General features: G+C 48.0%; 1 protein-coding gene across 8 annotated transcripts in view; it reads right to left on the bottom strand.

The window, feature by feature from the left end:
- The window catches only part of LOXL3 (lysyl oxidase like 3), a 208,568-nt gene that overhangs the window by 25,314 nt on the left and 164,667 nt on the right, over positions 1–18,587 (bottom strand). For 7 of the 8 annotated variants that reach the window (XM_063925933.1, XM_063925924.1, XM_063925895.1 and 4 more), the window contains 3 exons: positions 9,101–9,260; positions 2,071–2,314; positions 558–673 (listed from right to left, as the gene is read on the bottom strand). In XM_063925933.1, coding sequence (XP_063782003.1) covers positions 558–673; positions 2,071–2,314; positions 9,101–9,260 — 520 coding nt within the window. Of the gene's footprint in view, positions 1–557; positions 674–2,070; positions 2,315–9,100; positions 9,261–9,414; positions 9,571–18,587 lie in introns of all 8 variants that reach the window. The other variant, XM_063925875.1, reaches the window with a different exon arrangement.

The raw sequence follows: 18,587 nt of genomic DNA, 5'->3' as shown, positions 1-18,587 counted from the left end.
CACACAGAATATAGACATGCCGCATATCCTATTACTGACACTGTAACGTAGCATTCTGTATGCAGATACAGCCACAGTCACACACAGAATATAGACATGCCGCATGTCCTATTACTGACACTGTAACGTAGCATTCTGTATGCAGATACAGCCACAGTCACACAGAATACAGGCATGCTGCATATCCTATTACTGACACTGTAACGTAGCATTCTGTATGCAGATACAGCCACAGTCACACACAGAATATAGACATGCCGCATGTCCTATTACTGACACTGTAACGTAGCATTCTGTATGCAGATACAGCCGCAGTCACACACAGAATATAGACATGCTGCACATCCTATTACTGACACTGTAGCGTAGCATTCTGTATGCAGATACAGCTGCAGTCACACACACAATATAGACATGCTGCATATCCTATTACTGACACTGTAACGTAGCATTTCATATGCAGATACAGCCGCAGTCACACACACACAATATAGGCATGCCGCATATCATATTAGTAACACTAATAGGTTATGCCCCCAACATGACAGTATACTCACACTCCTGGCACTCAGAGTCCTCCAGGCAGAAGCTGGCTTTGTGACCTTCTGCCACCTTGGTCCCATTGGATGTCAGCAGGTCGTAGTTGGTGAAAATGTCCATGCTGTGGTAATGCCTGTGGAGAGAGCATCACACGAGTGCTCACCGCTGGTCTGTCTCACCGAACCATGGAGGGGCCAACTCCCAATCTCACAGCTTCTATGTCACCCTGCTGGGGGAGGGGCCAGCTCCTGGTCTCAAAGCTTATGTCTATATCACCCTGCTGAGGGAGGAGCAACTCTCGATCTCACAGCTTCTGTTACCATGCAGTGGGAGGGGCCAACTCCTGGTGTCACTTTTCTGTCAATGTCACCTTGCTGTGGGAGGGGCCAACTCCTGGTCTCACAGCTTATGTCTATGTTACCCTGCCGAGGGAGGGGCCAACTCCCGATCTCACAGCTTCTATGTCACCCTGCTGAGGGAGGGGCAACTCCAGATCTCACAGCTTCTATGTCGCCCTGCTGATGGAGGGCAAACTCCTGATCTCACAGCTTCTATGTCACCCTTTGGGAGGGGCCAACTCCTGGTCTCACAGCTTCTGTCTGTCAGCTTGTTGAGGGAGACGCAACTCCTGGTCTCACAGCTTATGTCTATGTCACCCTGCTGATGGAGGGGCCAACTCCCGATCTCACAGCTTCTATGTCACCCTGCTGAGGGAGGGGCAACTCCCAATCTCACAGCTTCTATGTCACCCTGCTGAGGGAGGGGCCAACTCCCGATCTCACAGCTTCTATGTAACCCTGCTGAGGGAGGGGCAACTCCCAATCTCACAGCTTCTATGTCACCCTGCTGAGGGAGGGGCAACTCCCGATCTCACAGCTTCTATGTCACCCTGCTGATGGAGGGGCAACTCCTGATCTCACAGCTTATGTCTATGTCACCCTGCTGTGGGAGGGGCCAACTCCCAATCTCACAGCTTCTATGTCACCCTGCTGAGGAAGGGGCCAACTCCCAATCTCACAGCTTCTATGTCACCCTGCTGAGGGAGGGGCAACTCCTGATCTCACAGCTTCTGTTACCATGCTGTGGGAGGGGCCAACTCCTGGTGTCACAGCTTCTATGTCACCCTGCTGAGGGAGGGGCAACTCCTGATCTCACAGCTTATGTATATGTCACCCTGCTGAGAGAGTTGCCAACTCCTGGTCTCACAGTTTCTAGGTCACCCTGCTGAGGAAGGGGCCAACTCCTGGTCTCACAGCTTATGTCTATATCACCTGGCAGTGGGCGGGGCAGATGCCATAGCTCATGGCTTCCTTGCACGTCACCCAGCAGTGGGCGGAGCAGTTGCTATAGCTCTGATTGGGTTTGTTTTGGCTATGCATATTTATTTTTTTATAGGAAAACATATTCAGCACATAGAAAAGCAGTAAATAAATACACTCAACAGATACAACATATTATACCTAGCAATATATTTTGAAATGTAAGAAAGTAGTTTAGCTTGTAGCAGTAGATCCAATGTACGATACTTACCCATGGCACTCATGCCACACCCAGGAATGTCTGCCGGCTTTGGGCCTGAAGTCGGCTCTCCCGATGTTGTGTATCTGGGAGGAGAAGCGCAGCAGTCGTCTGTGTCCATAGGGCCAGTTGGCGTTGCGGGCAGTGCTGGACAGACAGTTCTCCTCAGCCGCACAGTACAGCATGTGCAATGGTCGGTCCTCAATATACGCCGTCTCTTGCACAAGGGGTGCGTGCAAGACCAGGTCTGAGGCAGCTGCAGATGATAAATATGAAGATTAGGCCCTTTCTACATCACCCATTCTATTCCAGCATAGACGCATGGAACCACATCCTCCTCCTCATCATCATCCTCCTCCTCCACATAACACATTCTATTCCAGCATAAAAGCATGGAACCACATCCTCCTCCTCCTCCACATCACCCATTCTATTCCAACATAGAAGCATGGAACCACATCCTCCTCCTCCTTTTCCTCCTTTTCCTCCACATCACCCATTCTATTCCAGCATAGAAGCATGGAACCACATCCTCCTCCTCCACATCACCCATTCTATTCCAGCATAGAAGCATGGAACCACATCCTCCTCCTCCTCCTCCTCCTCCTCCTCCTCCTCCACATAACCCATTCTGTTCCAGCATAGAAGCACGGAACCACATCCTCCTCCTCCTCCACCTCCACATCACCCCTTCTATTCCAGCATAGAAGCATTAGAAGCATGGAACCACATCCTCCTCCTCCTCCTCCTCCTCCTCCACATAACCCATTCTGTTCCAGCATAGAAGCATGGAACCACATCCTCCTCCTCCTCCTCCTCCACATCACCCATTCTATTCCAGCATAGACGCATGGAACCACATCCTCCTCCTCATCATCATCCTCCTCCTCCACATAACACATTCTATTCCAGCATAAAAGCATGGAACCACATCCTCCTCCTCCTCCACATCACCCATTCTATTCCAACATAGAAGCATGGAACCACATCCTCCTCCTCCTTTTCCTCCTTTTCCTCCACATCACCCATTCTATTCCAGCATAGAAGCATGGAACCACATCCTCCTCCTCCACATCACCCATTCTATTCCAGCATAGAAGCATGGAACCACATCCTCCTCCTCCTCCTCCTCCTCCTCCACATAACCCATTCTGTTCCAGCATAGAAGCATGGAACCACATCCTCCTCCTCCTCCTCCTCCACATCACCCCTTCTATTCCAGCATAGAAGCATTAGAAGCATGGAACCACATCCTCCTCCTCCTCCACATAACCCATTCTGTTCCAGCATAGAAGCATGGAACCACATCCTCCTCCTCCTCCTCCTCCACATCACCCATTCTATTCCAGCATAGAAGCATGGAACCACATCCTCCTCCTCTTCCTCCTCCTCCTCCTCCACATAACCCATTCTATTCCAGCATAGAAGCATGGAACCACATCCTCCTCCTCCTCCTCCTCCTCCACATAACCCATTCTATTCCAGCATAGAAGCATGGAACCACATCCTCCTCCTCCTCCTCCTCCTCCTCCTCCTCCACATCACCCATTCTATTCCAGCATAGAAGCATGGAACCACATCCTCCTCCTCCTCCTCCACATCATCCATTCTATTCCAGCATAGAAGCATTAGAAGCATGGAACCACATCCTCCTCCTCCTCCTCCTCCACATCATCCATTCTATTCCAGCATAGAAGCATGAAACCACATCCTCCTCCTCCACATCACCCATTCTATTCCAGCATAGAAGCATGGAACCACATCCTCCTCCTCCTCCTCCTCCTCCTCCACATCACCCATTCTATTCCAGCTTAGAAGCATTAGAAGCATGGAACCACATCCTCCTCCTCCTCCTCCACATCATCCATTCTATTCCAGCATAGAAGCATGAAACCACATCCTCCTCCTCCACATCACCCATTCTATTCCAGCATAGAAGCATGGAACCACATCCTCCTCCTCCTCCTCCTCCTCCTCCACATCACCCAATCTATTCCAGCATAGAAGCATGGAACCACATCCTCCTCCTCCTCCTCCTCCACATCACCCAATCTATTCCAGCATAGAAGCATGGAACCACATCCTCCGCCTCCTCCTCCTCCTCCTCCTCATCACCCATTCTATTCCAGCATAGAAGCATGGAACCACATCCTCCTCCTCCTCCTCCACATAACCCATTCTGTTCCAGCATAGAAGCATGGAACCACATCCTCCTCCTCCTCCTCCTCCACATCACCCATTCTATTCCAGCATAGAAGCATTAGAAGCATGGAACCACATCCTCCTCCTCCTCCTCCTCCTCCACATAACCCATTCTATTCCAGCATAGAAGCATGGAACCACATCCTCCTCCTCCTCCTCCACATCACCCATTCTATTCCAGCATAGAAGCATTAGAAGCATGGAACCACATCCTCCTCCTCCTCCTCCACATCATCCATTCTATTCCAGCATAGAAGCATGAAACCACATCCTCCTCCTCCTCCTCCTCCTCCTCCACATCACCCAATCTATTCCAGCATAGAAGCATGGAACCACATCCTCCTCCTCCTCCTCCTCATCACCCATTCTATTCCAGCATAGAAGCATGGAACCACATCCTCCTCCTCCTCCTCCTCCTCCTCCTCCTCCTCCACATCACCCATTCTATTCCAGCATAGAAGCATGGAACCACATCCTCCTCCTCCACATCACCCATTCTATTCCAGCATAGAAGCATCAAACCACATCCTCCTCCTCCTCCACATCACCCATTCTATTCCAGCATAGAAGCATGGAACCACATCCTCCTCCTCCTCCTCCTCCTCCTCCACATCACCCATTCTATTCCAGCATAGAAGCATGGAACCACATCCTCCTCCTCCTCCTCCACATCACCCATTCTATTCCAGCATAGAAGCATGGAACCACATCCTCCTCCTCCACATCATCCATTCTATTCCAGCATAAAAGCATGAAACCACATCCTCCTCCTCCTCCACATCATCCATTCTATTACAGCATAGAAGCATGGAACCACATCCTCCTCCTCCTCCACATCACCCATTCTATTCCAGCATAGAAGCATGGAACCACATCCTCCTCCTCCTCCTCCTCCACATCACCCATTCTATTCCAGCATAGAAGCATTAGAAGCATGGAACCACATCCTCCTCCTCCTCCTCCACATCATCCATTCTATTCCAGCATAGAAGCATGAAACCACATCCTCCTCCTCCTCCTCCTCCTCCACATCACCCAATCTATTCCAGCATAGAAGCATGGAACCACATCCTCCTCCTCCTCCTCCTCCTCCTCCTCCTCCTCCTCATCACCCATTCTATTCCAGCATAGAAGCATGGAACCACATCCTCCTCCTCCTCCTCCTCCTCCACATCACCCATTCTATTCCAGCATAGAAGCATGGAACCACATCCTCCTCCTCCACATCACCCATTCTATTCCAGCATAGAAGCATTAGAAGCATGGTACCACATCCTCCTCCTCCACATCATCCATTCTATTCCAGCATAAAAGCATCAAACCACATCCTCCTCCTCCTCCACATCACCCATTCTATTCCAGCATAGAAGCATGGAACCACATCCTCCTCCTCCTCCTCCTCCTCCTCCACATCACCCATTCTATTCCAGCATAGAAGCATGGAACCACATCCTCCTCCTCCTCCTCCACATCACCCATTCTATTCCAGCATAGAAGCATGGAACCACATCCTCCTCCTCCACATCATCCATTCTATTCCAGCATAGAAGCATGGAACCACATCCTCCTCCTCCTCCACATCACCCATTCTATTCCAGCATAGAAGCATGGAACCACATCCTCCTCCTCCTCCACATCACCCATTCTATTCCAGCATAGAAGCACGGAACCACATTCTCCTCCACATCACCCATTCTATTCCAGCATAGAAGCATGGAACCACATCCTCCTCCTCCTCCTCCTCCACATCACCCATTCTATTCCAGCATAGACGCATGGAACCACATCCTCCTCCACCACCTCCTCCTCCTCATCATCATCCTCATCCTCCTCCACATAACACATTCAATTCCAGCACAGAAACATGGAACAACATCCTCCTCCTCCTCCTCCTCCTCCTCCTCCTCCTCCACATCACCCATTCTATTCCAGCATAGAAGCATGGAACCACATCCTCCTCCTCCTCCTCCACATCACCCATTCTATTCCAGCATAGACGCATGGAACCACATCCTCCTCCACCACCTCCTCCTCCTCATCATCATCATCCTCTTCTACGTCACCCATTCTATTCCAGCATAGAAGCATGGAACCACATCCTCCTCCTCCTCCACATCACCCCTTCTACTCCAGCATAGAAGCACGGAACCACATCCTCTCCTCCTCCTCCACCTCCTCACCCTCCTCCTCCTCCATATAACCCCTTCTATTCCAGCATAGGAGCACGGAACCACATCCTCTCCTCCTCCTCCACATCACCCCTTCTATTCCAGCATAGAAGCATGGATCCACATCCTCCTCCTCCTCCACCACATCACCCCTTCTATTCCAGCATAGAAGCACGGAACCACATCCTCTCCTCCTCCTCTACCTCCTCCTCACCCTCCTCCACATCACCCCTTCTATTCCAGCATAGAAGCACGGAACCACATCCTCTCCTCCTCCACATCACCCATTCTATTCCAGCATAGAAGCACGGAACCACATCCTCTCCTTCTCCTCCTCCTCCTCCTCCTCCACATCACCCCTTCTATGCCAGCATAGAAGCACGGAACCATATCCTCCTCCTCCTCTTCCTCATCCTCCTCCACATCACGCATTCTATTCCAGCATAGAAGCACGGAACTACATCCTCCTCCTCATTACCCATTCTATTCCAGCATAGAAGCCCGGAACCACATCCTCTCCTCCTCCTCCACATCACACATTCTATCCAAGATTGGAAGCACGGAACCACATCCTCCTCCTCCTCTTCTTCATCCTCCTCCACATCACCCATTCTATTCCAGCATAGAAGCACGGAACCACATCCTCTCCTCCTCCTCCTCCTCCTCCTCCACATCATCCATTCTATTCCAACATAGAAGCATGGAACCACATCCTCTCCTCCTCCTCCTCCTCCTCATCCTCCTCCTCCACATCACCCATTCTATTCCAACATAGAAGCATGGAACCACATCCTCTCCTCCTCCTCCTCCTCATCCTCCTCCTCCACATCACCCATTCTATTCCAACATAGAAGCACGGAACCACATCCTCTCCTCCTCCTCATCCTCCTCCTCCACATCACCCATTCTATTCCAACATAGAAGCATGGAACCACATCCTCTCCTCCTCCTCCACATCACCCCTTCTATTCCAGCATAGAAACACGGAACCACATCCTCCTCCTCTTCCTCATCCTCCGCATCCTCATCCTCCTCCACATCACCCATTCTATTCCAGCATAGAAGCACAGAACCACATCCTCCTCTTCCTCATCCTCCACATCACCCCTTCTATTCCAGCATAGAACCACATCCGCTCCTCCACATCACCCATTCTATTCCAGCATAGAAGCACGGAACCACATCCTCCTCCTCATCACCCCTTCTATTCCAGCATAGAAGCACAGAACCACATCCTCCTCTTCCTCATCCTCCACATCACCCCTTCCATTCCAGCATAGAAGCATGGAACCACATCCTCCTCCTCCTCAACATCACCCCTTCTATTCCAGCATAGAAGCATGGGACCACATCCTCCTCTTCCTCATCCTCCTCCACATCACCCATTCTATTCCAGCATAGAAGCATGGAACCACATCCTCCTCTTCCTCATCCTCCTCCTCCACCTCCACCTCCTCCTCCACATCACCCCTTCTATTCCAGCATAGAAGCATGGAACCACATCCTCCTCTTCCTCATCCTCCTCCATATCACCCCTTCTATTCCAGCATAGAAGCATGGAACCACATCCTCCTCTTCCTCATCCTCCTCCATATCACCCCTTCTATTCCAGCATAGAAGCATGGAACCACATCCTCCTCTTCCTCATCCTCCACCACATCACCCATTCTATTCCAGCATAGAAGCACGGAACCACATCCTCTCCTCCTCCACATCACCCATTCTATTCCAGCATAGAAGCATGGAACCACATCCTCCTCTTCCTCATCCTCCACCACATCACCCATTCTATTCCAGCATAGAAGCACGGAACCACATCCTCTCCTCCTCCACATCACCCATTCTATTCCAGCATAGAAGCATGGAACCACATCCTCCTCCTCCTCCTCCACCACATCACCCCTTCTATTCCAGCATAGAAGCATGGAACCACATCCTCCTCCTCCTCCTCCACATCACCCCTTCTATTCCAGCATAGAAGCATGGAACCACATCCTCCTCCTCCTCCTCCACCACATCACCCCTTCTATTCCAGCATAGAAGCATGGAACCACATCCTCCTCCTCCTCCTCCACATCACCCCTTCTATTCCAGCATAGAAGCATGGAACCACATCCTCCTCTTCCTCATCCTCCTCCACATCACCCATTCTATTCCAGCATAGAAGCATGGAACCACATCCTCCTCCTCCTCCACATCACCCATTCTATTCCAGCATAGAAGCATGGAACCACATCCTCCTCCTCCTCCACATCACCCATTCTATTCCAGCATAGAAGCATGGAACCACATCCTCCTCCACCACCTCCTCCTCCTCATCATCATCCTCATCCTCCTCCACATAACACATTCTATTCCAGCATAGAAACATGGAACAACATCCTCCTCCTCCTCCACATCACCCATTCTATTCCAGCATAGAAGCATGGAACCACATCCTCCTCCTCTTCCTCCTCCTCTTCCACGTCACCCATTCTATTCCAGCATAGAAGCATGGAACCACATCCTCCTCCTCCTCCACATCACCCATTCTATTCCAGCATAGAAGCATTAGAAGCATGGAACCACATCCTCCTCCTCCTCCTCACAATGTAATGACTCCAGCAAATAGAAAATAAAAACTGTACCTACAGTATGAGTAATAATAGAAACTACTGGTGCCGTATACTCACTCTCGGAGCAGATAACACCGGCCGCATGCCGTGTTCCGGCATTCTTGCAGCTGACGGTCCGGTGATGGTAGCACTGCTGCAGTGACATCTCAGGGCCGGAACAGCGCACTCCACTCAGAATCATTTCGGTGACATTACTGGCGTCCCAATACCAGGTTTCCTGCGTAGACAGTGACACGTAACAGCACAGGAAGTGTCCGGCGTTGGAACATCACACAAATACTCACACTCCTATGTGGGCGGCTGGACATATATAGATATCACCCCCATTTACCCTCTCTGCGTCCTCCTTAGTTACACCCTAATGTACATACCGTCACCGCATGCAGAGAGTACCCCAAGCCGAGCTGCCGACATGCCACCATGGCCTCCTTAGTAGTCCAGCCATCACTGCACAGGTAGCCCCAAGATGTTCCAAGCTTCACTTCCACGCGCCCTTCAAACTGTGTGCGCCCCCCGGCAATACGAATCTGAGAGGGTCGGCGGGATGCAGCAAGCGTGAGGTTAACAACAAGCCGTGGCCACACAGCAGACAATCAGCAGCTGAGACACACATTGCATGTAACATACACATGAAACACGCCTGTAGCAAGGCCAGCCCACATACATGTAACGAAGCAATCTCATGTTCCCACACACACAGACATGTGACAGTCCCTACATACATACATACGTGTACTTCCCACACACAGACATGTGACAGTCCCTACATACATACGTGTACTTCCCACACACAGACATGTGACAGTCCCTACATACATAAATAGTATTAAATACACTATGTACTTCCAACACACAGACATGTAACAGTCCCTACATACAGTACATACATACATACATACATGTACTTCCCACACACAGACATGCGACAGTCCCTACATAAATACATGTACTTCCCACACACAGACATGTGGCAGTCCATACATACATACATACATACATGTACTTCCCACACAGACATGTGACAGTCCCTACATACAGTACATACATACAATGTACTTCCCACACACAGACATGCGACAGTCCCTATATAAATACATGTACTTCCCACACACAGACATGTGGCAGTCCATACATACATACATACATACATACATACATGTACTTCCCACACACAGACATGCGACAGTCCCTACATGCATATACATGTATTTCCAACACACTGACATGCGACAGTCCATACATACATACAAACATGTACTTCCCACACAGACATGTGACAGTCCATACAAACATATGTGTACTTCCCACACACAGACATGCAACAGTCCCTACATACATAAATATATGTACAGACATGTGACAGTCCCCACATACATAAATGCATGTACTTTCCACACAGAGACATGTGACAGTCCCTACATACATAAATACATGTACAGACATGTGACAGTCCCTACATACATGTGTACTTCCCACACACAGACATGTGACAGTCCCTACATACAGTACATACATACATGTACTTCCCACACACAGACATGTGACAGTCCCTACATACATACATGTACTTCCCACACACAGACATGTGACAGTCCCTACATACATAAATACATGTACTTCCAACACACTGACATGCGACAATCCATACATACATACATACATGCATGTACTTCCCACACACAGACATGTGACAGTCCCTACATACATACATGTACTTCCCACACACAGACATGTGGCAGTCCCTACATACATAAATACATGTACTTCCCACACACAGACATGTGACAGTCCCTACATACATACATACATACATGTACTTCCAACACACTGACATGCAACAGTCCATACGTTCATACATGTACTTCCCACACACAGACATGTGACAGTCCCTACATACATACATGTACTTCCCACACAGACATGTGACAGTCCATACAAACATACGTGTACTTCCCACACACAGACATGTGACAGTCCCTACATACATAAATACATGTACTTCCCACACACAGACATGTGACAGTCCCTACATACATAAAATACATTTACAGACATGTGACAGTCCCTACATACATAAATGCATGTACAGACATGTGACAGTCCCTACATACATAAATACAGACATGTGACAGCCCCTACATACATAAATATACGTACTTCCCACACACAGACTTGTGACAGTCCATACATGTACTTCCCACACACAGACATGTGATAGTCCATACATGTACTTCCCACACACAGACATGTGATAGTCCATACATGTACTTCCCACACACAGACATGTGACAGTCCCTACATACATACATACATACATGTACTTCCCACACACAGACATGTGACAGTCAATACATACATAAATACATGTACTTCCCACACACTGACATGTGACAGTCCATATATATATACATACATACATACATACATGTACTTCCCACACACTGACATGTGACAGTACGTACGTACGTACGTACGTACATACATACATACATGTACTTCCCACACACTGACATGTGACCGTACGTACGTACGTACATACATAAATACATGTACTTCCCACACACTGACATGTGACAGTACATACATACATAAATACATGTACTTTCCACACACTGACATGTGACAGTACATACATACATACATGTACTTTCCACACACTAACATGTGACAGTCCTTACATACATAAATACATGTACTTCCCACACACTGACATGTGACAGTCCTTACATACATAAATACAGACATGTGACAGTCCCTACATACATAAATACATGTACTTCCCACACACTGACATGTGACAGAAACTACATACATAAATACATGTACAGACATGTGACAGTCCCTACATACATAAATGAATGTACAGACATGTGACAGTCCCTACATACATAAATACAGACATGTGACAGTCCCTACATACATAAATACATGTACTTCCCACACACTGACATGTGACAGTAACTACATACATAAATACATGTACATACATGTGACAGTTCCTACATACATAAATACATGTACTTCCCACACACAGACATGTGACAGTCCCTACATACATAAATACATGTACTTCCCACACACTGACATGCAACAGTCCATCCATACATACATACATACATACACTTCCCACACACTGACGTGTGACAGTCCCTACATGCATAAATGCATGTACAGACATGTGACAGTCCCTACATACATAAATACAGACATGTGACAGTCCCTACATACATAAATACATGTACTTCCCACACACTGACATGTGACAGAAACTACATACATAAATACATGTACAGACATGTGACAGTCCCTACATACATAAATGAATGTACAGACATGTGACAGTCCCTACATACATAAATACAGACATGTGACAGTCCCTACATACATAAATACATGTACTTCCCACACACTGACATGTGACAGTAACTACATACATAAATACATGTACATACATGTGACAGTTCCTACATACATAAATACATGTACTTCCCACACACAGACATGTGACAGTCCCTACATACATAAATACATGTACTTCCAACACACTGACATGCAACAGTCCATCCATACATACATACATACACTTCCCACACACTGACGTGTGACAGTCCCTACATGCATAAATGACATGTGACAGTCCCTACATACATAAATACAGACATGTGACAGTCCCTACATACATAAATACATGTACTTCCCACACACTGACGTGTGACAGTCCCTACATGCATAAATGCATGTACAGACATCTGACAGTCCCTACATACATAAATGCATGTACTTCCAACACACTGACATGCAACAGTCCATCCATACATACATACACTTCCCACACACTGACGTGTGACAGTCCCTACATGCATAAATGCATGTACAGACATGTGACAGTCCCTACATACATAAATACAGACATGTGACAGTCCCTACATACATAAATACATGTACTTCCCACACACAGACATGTGACAGTCCCTACATACATAAATACATGTACAGACATGTGACAGTCCCTACATACATAAATGCATGTACTTCCCACACACAGACATGTGACAGTCCCTACATACATAAAATACATTTACAGACATGTGACAGTCCCTACATACATAAATGCATGTACAGACATGTGACAGTCCCTACATACATAAATACAGACATGTGACGGCCCCTACATACATAAATATACGTACTTCCCACACACAGACTTGTGACAGTCCATACATGTACTTCCCACACACAGACATGTGATAGTCCATACATGTACTTCCCACACACAGACATGTGACAGTCCCTACATACATACATACATACATACATACATGTACTTCCCACACACAGACATGTGACAGTCAATACATACATAAATACATGTACTTCCCACACACTGACATGTGACAGTCCATATATATATACATACATACATACATACATACTTGTACTTCCCACACACTGACATGTGACAGTACGTACGTACGTACGTACGTACGTACGTACGTACGTACATACATGTACTTCCCACACACTGACATGTGACCGTACGTACGTACATACATAAATACATGTACTTCCCACACACTGACATGTGACAGTACATACATAAATACATGTACTTCCCACACACTGACATGTGACAGTACATGCATACATACATAAATACATGTACTTTCCACACACTAACATGTGACAGTCCTTACATACATAAATACATGTACTTCCCACACACTGACATGTGACAGTCCTTACATACATAAATACAGACATGTGACAGTCCCTACATACATAAATACATGTACTTCCCACACACTGACATGTGACAGAAACTACATACATAAAATAAGAATTTACTTACCGATAATTCTATTTCTCATAGTCCGTAGTGGATGCTGGGAACTCCGTAAGGACCATGGGGAATAGCGGCTCCGCAGGAGACTGGGCACAAAAAGTAAAAGCTTTAGACTAGCTGGTGTGCACTGGCTCCTCCCCCTATGACCCTCCTCCAAGCCTCAGTTAAGATACTGTGCCCGGACGAGCGTACATAATAAGGAAGGATCTTGAATCCCGGGTAAGACTCATACCAGCCACACCAATCACACCGTACAACTCGTGATCTGAACCCAGTTAACAGTATGATAACCGTAGGAGCCTCTGAAAAGATGGCTTCCAACAATAAACAACCCGATTTGTTTGTAACAATAACTATATACAAGTATTGCAGACAATCCGCACTTGGGATGGGCGCCCAGCATCCACTACGGACTATGAGAAATAGAATTATCGGTAAGTAAATTCTTATTTTCTCTGACGTCCTAGTGGATGCTGGGGACTCCGTAAGGACCATGGGGATTATACCAAAGCTCCCAAACGGGCGGGAGAGTGCGGATGACTCTGCAGCACCGAATGAGAGAACTCCAGGTCCTCCTCAGCCAGGGTATCAAATTTGTAGAATTTAGCAAACGTGTTTGCCCCTGACCAAGTAGCTGCTCGGCAAAGTTGTAAAGCCGAGACCCCTCGGGCAGCCGCCCAAGATGAGCCCACCTTCCTTGTGGAATGGGCTTTTACAGATTTTGGCTGTGGCAGGCCTGCCACAGAATGTGCAAGTTGAATTGTACTACAAATCCAACGAGCAATCGTCTGCTTAGAAGCAGGAGCACCCAGCTTGTTGGGTGCATACAGTATAAACAGCGAGTCAGATTTTCTGACTCCAGCCGTCCTGGAAACATATATTTTCAGGGCCCTGACTACGTCCAGCAACTTGGAGTCCTCCAAGTCCCTAGTAGCCACAGGTACCACAATAGGTTGATTCATGTGAAACGCTGAAACCACCTTAGGGAGAAATTGAGGACGAGTCCTCAATTCCGCCCTATCCGAATGAAATATCAGGTAAGGGCTTTTATAGGATAAAGCCGCCAATTCTGATACGCGCCTGGCTGAAGCCAGGGCCAACAGCATTACCACTTTCCATGTGAGATATTTCAAATCCACTGTGGCAAGTGGTTCAAACCAATGTGATTTTAGGAACCCTAAAACTACATTGAGATCCCAAGGTGCCACTGGAGGCACAAAAGGAGGCTGTATATGCAGTACCCCTTTGACAAACGTCTGAACTTCAGGCACTGAAGCCAGTTCTTTCTGGAAGAAGATCGACAGGGCCGAAATTTGAACCTTAATGGATCCTAATTTTAGGCCCATAGACAATCCTGCTTGCAGGAAATGTAGGAAACGACCCAGTTGAAATTCCTCCGTAGGGGCCTTCTTGGCCTCACACCACGCACCATATTTTCGCCAAATGCGATGATAATGTTTTGCAGTTACATCCTTCCTGGCCTTGATCAGGGTAGGGATGACTTCATCTGGAATGCCTTTTTCCTTCAGGATCCGGCGTTCAACCGCCATGCCGTCAAACGCAGCCGCGGTAAGTCTTGGAACAGACAAGGTCCCTGCTGGAGCAGGTCCTTCCTTAGAGGTAGAGGCCACGGGTCCTCCGTGAGCATCTCTTGCAGCTCCGGGTACCAAGTTCTTCTTGGCCAATCTGGAGCCACGAGTATCGTTCTTACTCCTCTCCTTCTTATGATTCTCAGTACTTTTGGTATGAGAGGAAGAGGAGGGAACACATATACCGACTGGAACACCCACGGAGTTACCAGAGCGTCCACCGCTATTGCCTGAGGGTCCCTTGACCTGGCGCAATATCTGTCCAGTTTCTCGTTGAGACGGGACGCCATCATGTCCACCTTTGGTTTTTCCCAACGGTTTACAATCACTTGGAAGACTTCTGGATGAAGTCTCCACTCCCCCGGGTGGAGGTCGTGTCTGCTGAGGAAGTCTGCTTCCCAGTTGTCCACTCCCGGAATGAACACTGCTGACAGTGCTATCACATGATTTTCCGCCCAGCGGAGAATCCTTGCAGCTTCTGCCATTGCCCTCCTGCTTCTTGTGCCGCCCTGTCTGTTTACGTGGGCGACAGCCGTGATGTTGTCCGACTGGATCAATACCGGTTGACCCTGAAGCAGAGGCCTTGCTTGACTTAGGGCATTGTAAATGGCCCTTAGCTCTAGGATATTTATGTGAAGAGATGTTTCCATGCTTGACCACAAGCCCTGGAAATTTCTTCCCTGTGTGACTGCTCCCCAGCCTCTCAGGCTGGCATCCGTGGTTACCAGCATCCAATCCTGAATGCAGAATCTGCGGCCCTCTAGAAGATGAGCCTTCTGTAACCACCACAGGAGAGATACCCTTGTCCTTGGAGATAGGGTTATCCGCTAATGCATCTGAAGATGCGATCCGGACCATTTGTCCAGCAGATCCCACTGAAAAGTTCTTGCATGGAATCTTCCGAATGGAATCGCTTCGTAAGAAGCCACCATTTTTCCCAGGACTCTCGTGCACTGATGCACTGACACTTGTCCTGGTTTTAGGAGGTTCCTGACTAGCTCGGATAACTCCCTGGCCTTCTCCTCCGGGAGAAACACCTTTTTCTGGACTGTGTCCAGAATCATCCCTAGGAACAGTAGACGTGTTGTTGGAATCAGCTGTGATTTTGGGATATTTAGAATCCACCCGTGCTGTCGTAGTACTACCTGAGATAGTGCTACTCCGACCTCTAACTGTTCCCTGGACCTTGCCCTTATCAGGAGATCGTCCAAGTAAGGGATAATTAATACGCCTTTTCTTCGAAGAAGAATCATCATTTCGGCCATTACCTTGGTAAAGACCCGTGGTGCCGTGGACAATCCAAACGGCAGCGTCGAAACTGATAATGACAGTTTTGTATCACAAACCTGAGGTACCCTTGGTGAGAAGGGTAGATTGGGACATGGAGATAAGCATCCTTGATGTCTAGAGATACCATATAGTCCCCTTCTTCCAGGTTCGCTATCACTGCTCTGAGTGACTCCATCTTGAATTTGAACCTTTTTATGTAAGTGTTCAAAGATTTTAGATTTAAAATTGGTCTCACCGAGCCGTCCGGCTTCGGTACCACATATAGTGTGGAATAATACCCCTTTCCCTGTTGTAGGAGGGGTACCTTGATTATCACCTGCTGGGAATACAGCTTGTGAATAGCTTCCAATACTGCCTCCCTGTCGGAGGGAGACGTTGGTAGAGCAGACTTCAGGAACCGGCGAGGGGGAGACGTCTCGAATTCCAATTTGTACCCCTGTGATACTACCTGCAGGATCCAGGGGTCCACTTGCGAGTGAGCCCACTGCGCGCTGAAATTCTTGAGACGGCCCCCCACCGTGCCCGAGTCTGCTTGCAGAGCCCCAGCGTCATGCTGAGGACTTGGCAGAAGCGGGGGAGGGCTTCTGCTCCTGGGAAGAGGCTGCATGGTGCAGTCTTTTTCCCCTTCCTCTGCCCCGGGGCAGGAACGAGCGGCCTTTTTCCCTCTTGCCCTTATAGGGACGAAAGGACTGGGTTTGAAAAGACGGTGTCTTTTTCTGCTGAGAGGTGACCTGGGATAAAAAGGTGGATTTTCCAGCCGTTGCTGTGGCCACCAGGTCCAATAGACCGACCCCAAATAACTCCTCCCCTTTATACGGCAATACTTCCATATGTCGTTTGGAATCCGCATCACCTGACCACTGTCGCGTCCATAACGTTCTTCTGGCAGAAATGGACATCGCACTTACTCTAGATGCCAGGGTGCAAATATCCCTCTGTGCATCTCGCATATATAGTAATGCATCCTTTAAATGCTCTATAGTTAATAATATACTGTCCCTATCCAGGGTATCAATATTTTCAGTCAGGGAATCCGACCAAGCCACTCCAGCGCTGCACATCCAGGCTGAGGCGATCGCTGGTCGCAGTATAACACCGGTATGTGTGTATATACCTTTGAAGATATTTTCCAGCCTTCTATCAGCTGGTTCCTTGAGAGCGGCCGTATCAGGAGACGGTAACGCCACTTGTTTTGATAAGCGTGTGAGCGCCTTATCTACCCTAGGGGGTGTTTCCCAACGTGCCCTAACCTCTGGCGGGAAAGGGTATAGTGCCAATAATTTATTAGAAATCAGCAGTTTTTTATCGGGGGAAACCCACGCTTTATCACACACCTCATTTAATTCATCTGACTCAGGAAAAACCACTGGTAGTTTTTTCACACCCCACATAATACCCTTTTTTGTGGTACTTGTAGTGTCAGAAATGTTCAATGCCTCCTTCATTGCCGTGATCATGTAACGTGTGGCCCTACTGGACATTACGTTTTTGTCTCGTCACCGTCGACACTGGATTCAGTATCCGTGTCAGGGTCTGTGTCGACCATCTGAGGTAACGGGCGTTTTAGCGCCCCTGACGGTGTCTGAGACGCCTGAACAGGCACTAATTGATTTGTCGGCTGTCTCATGTCGTCAACAGTTTTTTGCAAAGTGCTGACATTGTCACGTAATTCTTTAATTACTACCATCCAGTCAGGTGTCGACTCCCTAGGGGGTGACATCACTAACACAGGCAATTGCTCTGCTTCCACATCATTTTCCTCCTCATACATGTCGACACAATCGTACCGACACCCAGCACACACACAGGGAATGCTCTGATA

This window comes from Pseudophryne corroboree, chromosome 1 (assembly GCF_028390025.1).
Source record: "Pseudophryne corroboree isolate aPseCor3 chromosome 1, aPseCor3.hap2, whole genome shotgun sequence".
Classification (NCBI taxonomy): Eukaryota; Metazoa; Chordata; class Amphibia; order Anura; family Myobatrachidae; genus Pseudophryne; species Pseudophryne corroboree.
The sequence above is the reverse complement of the archived record's forward strand: the minus strand, read 5'-3'. Positions and strand labels throughout refer to the sequence as shown.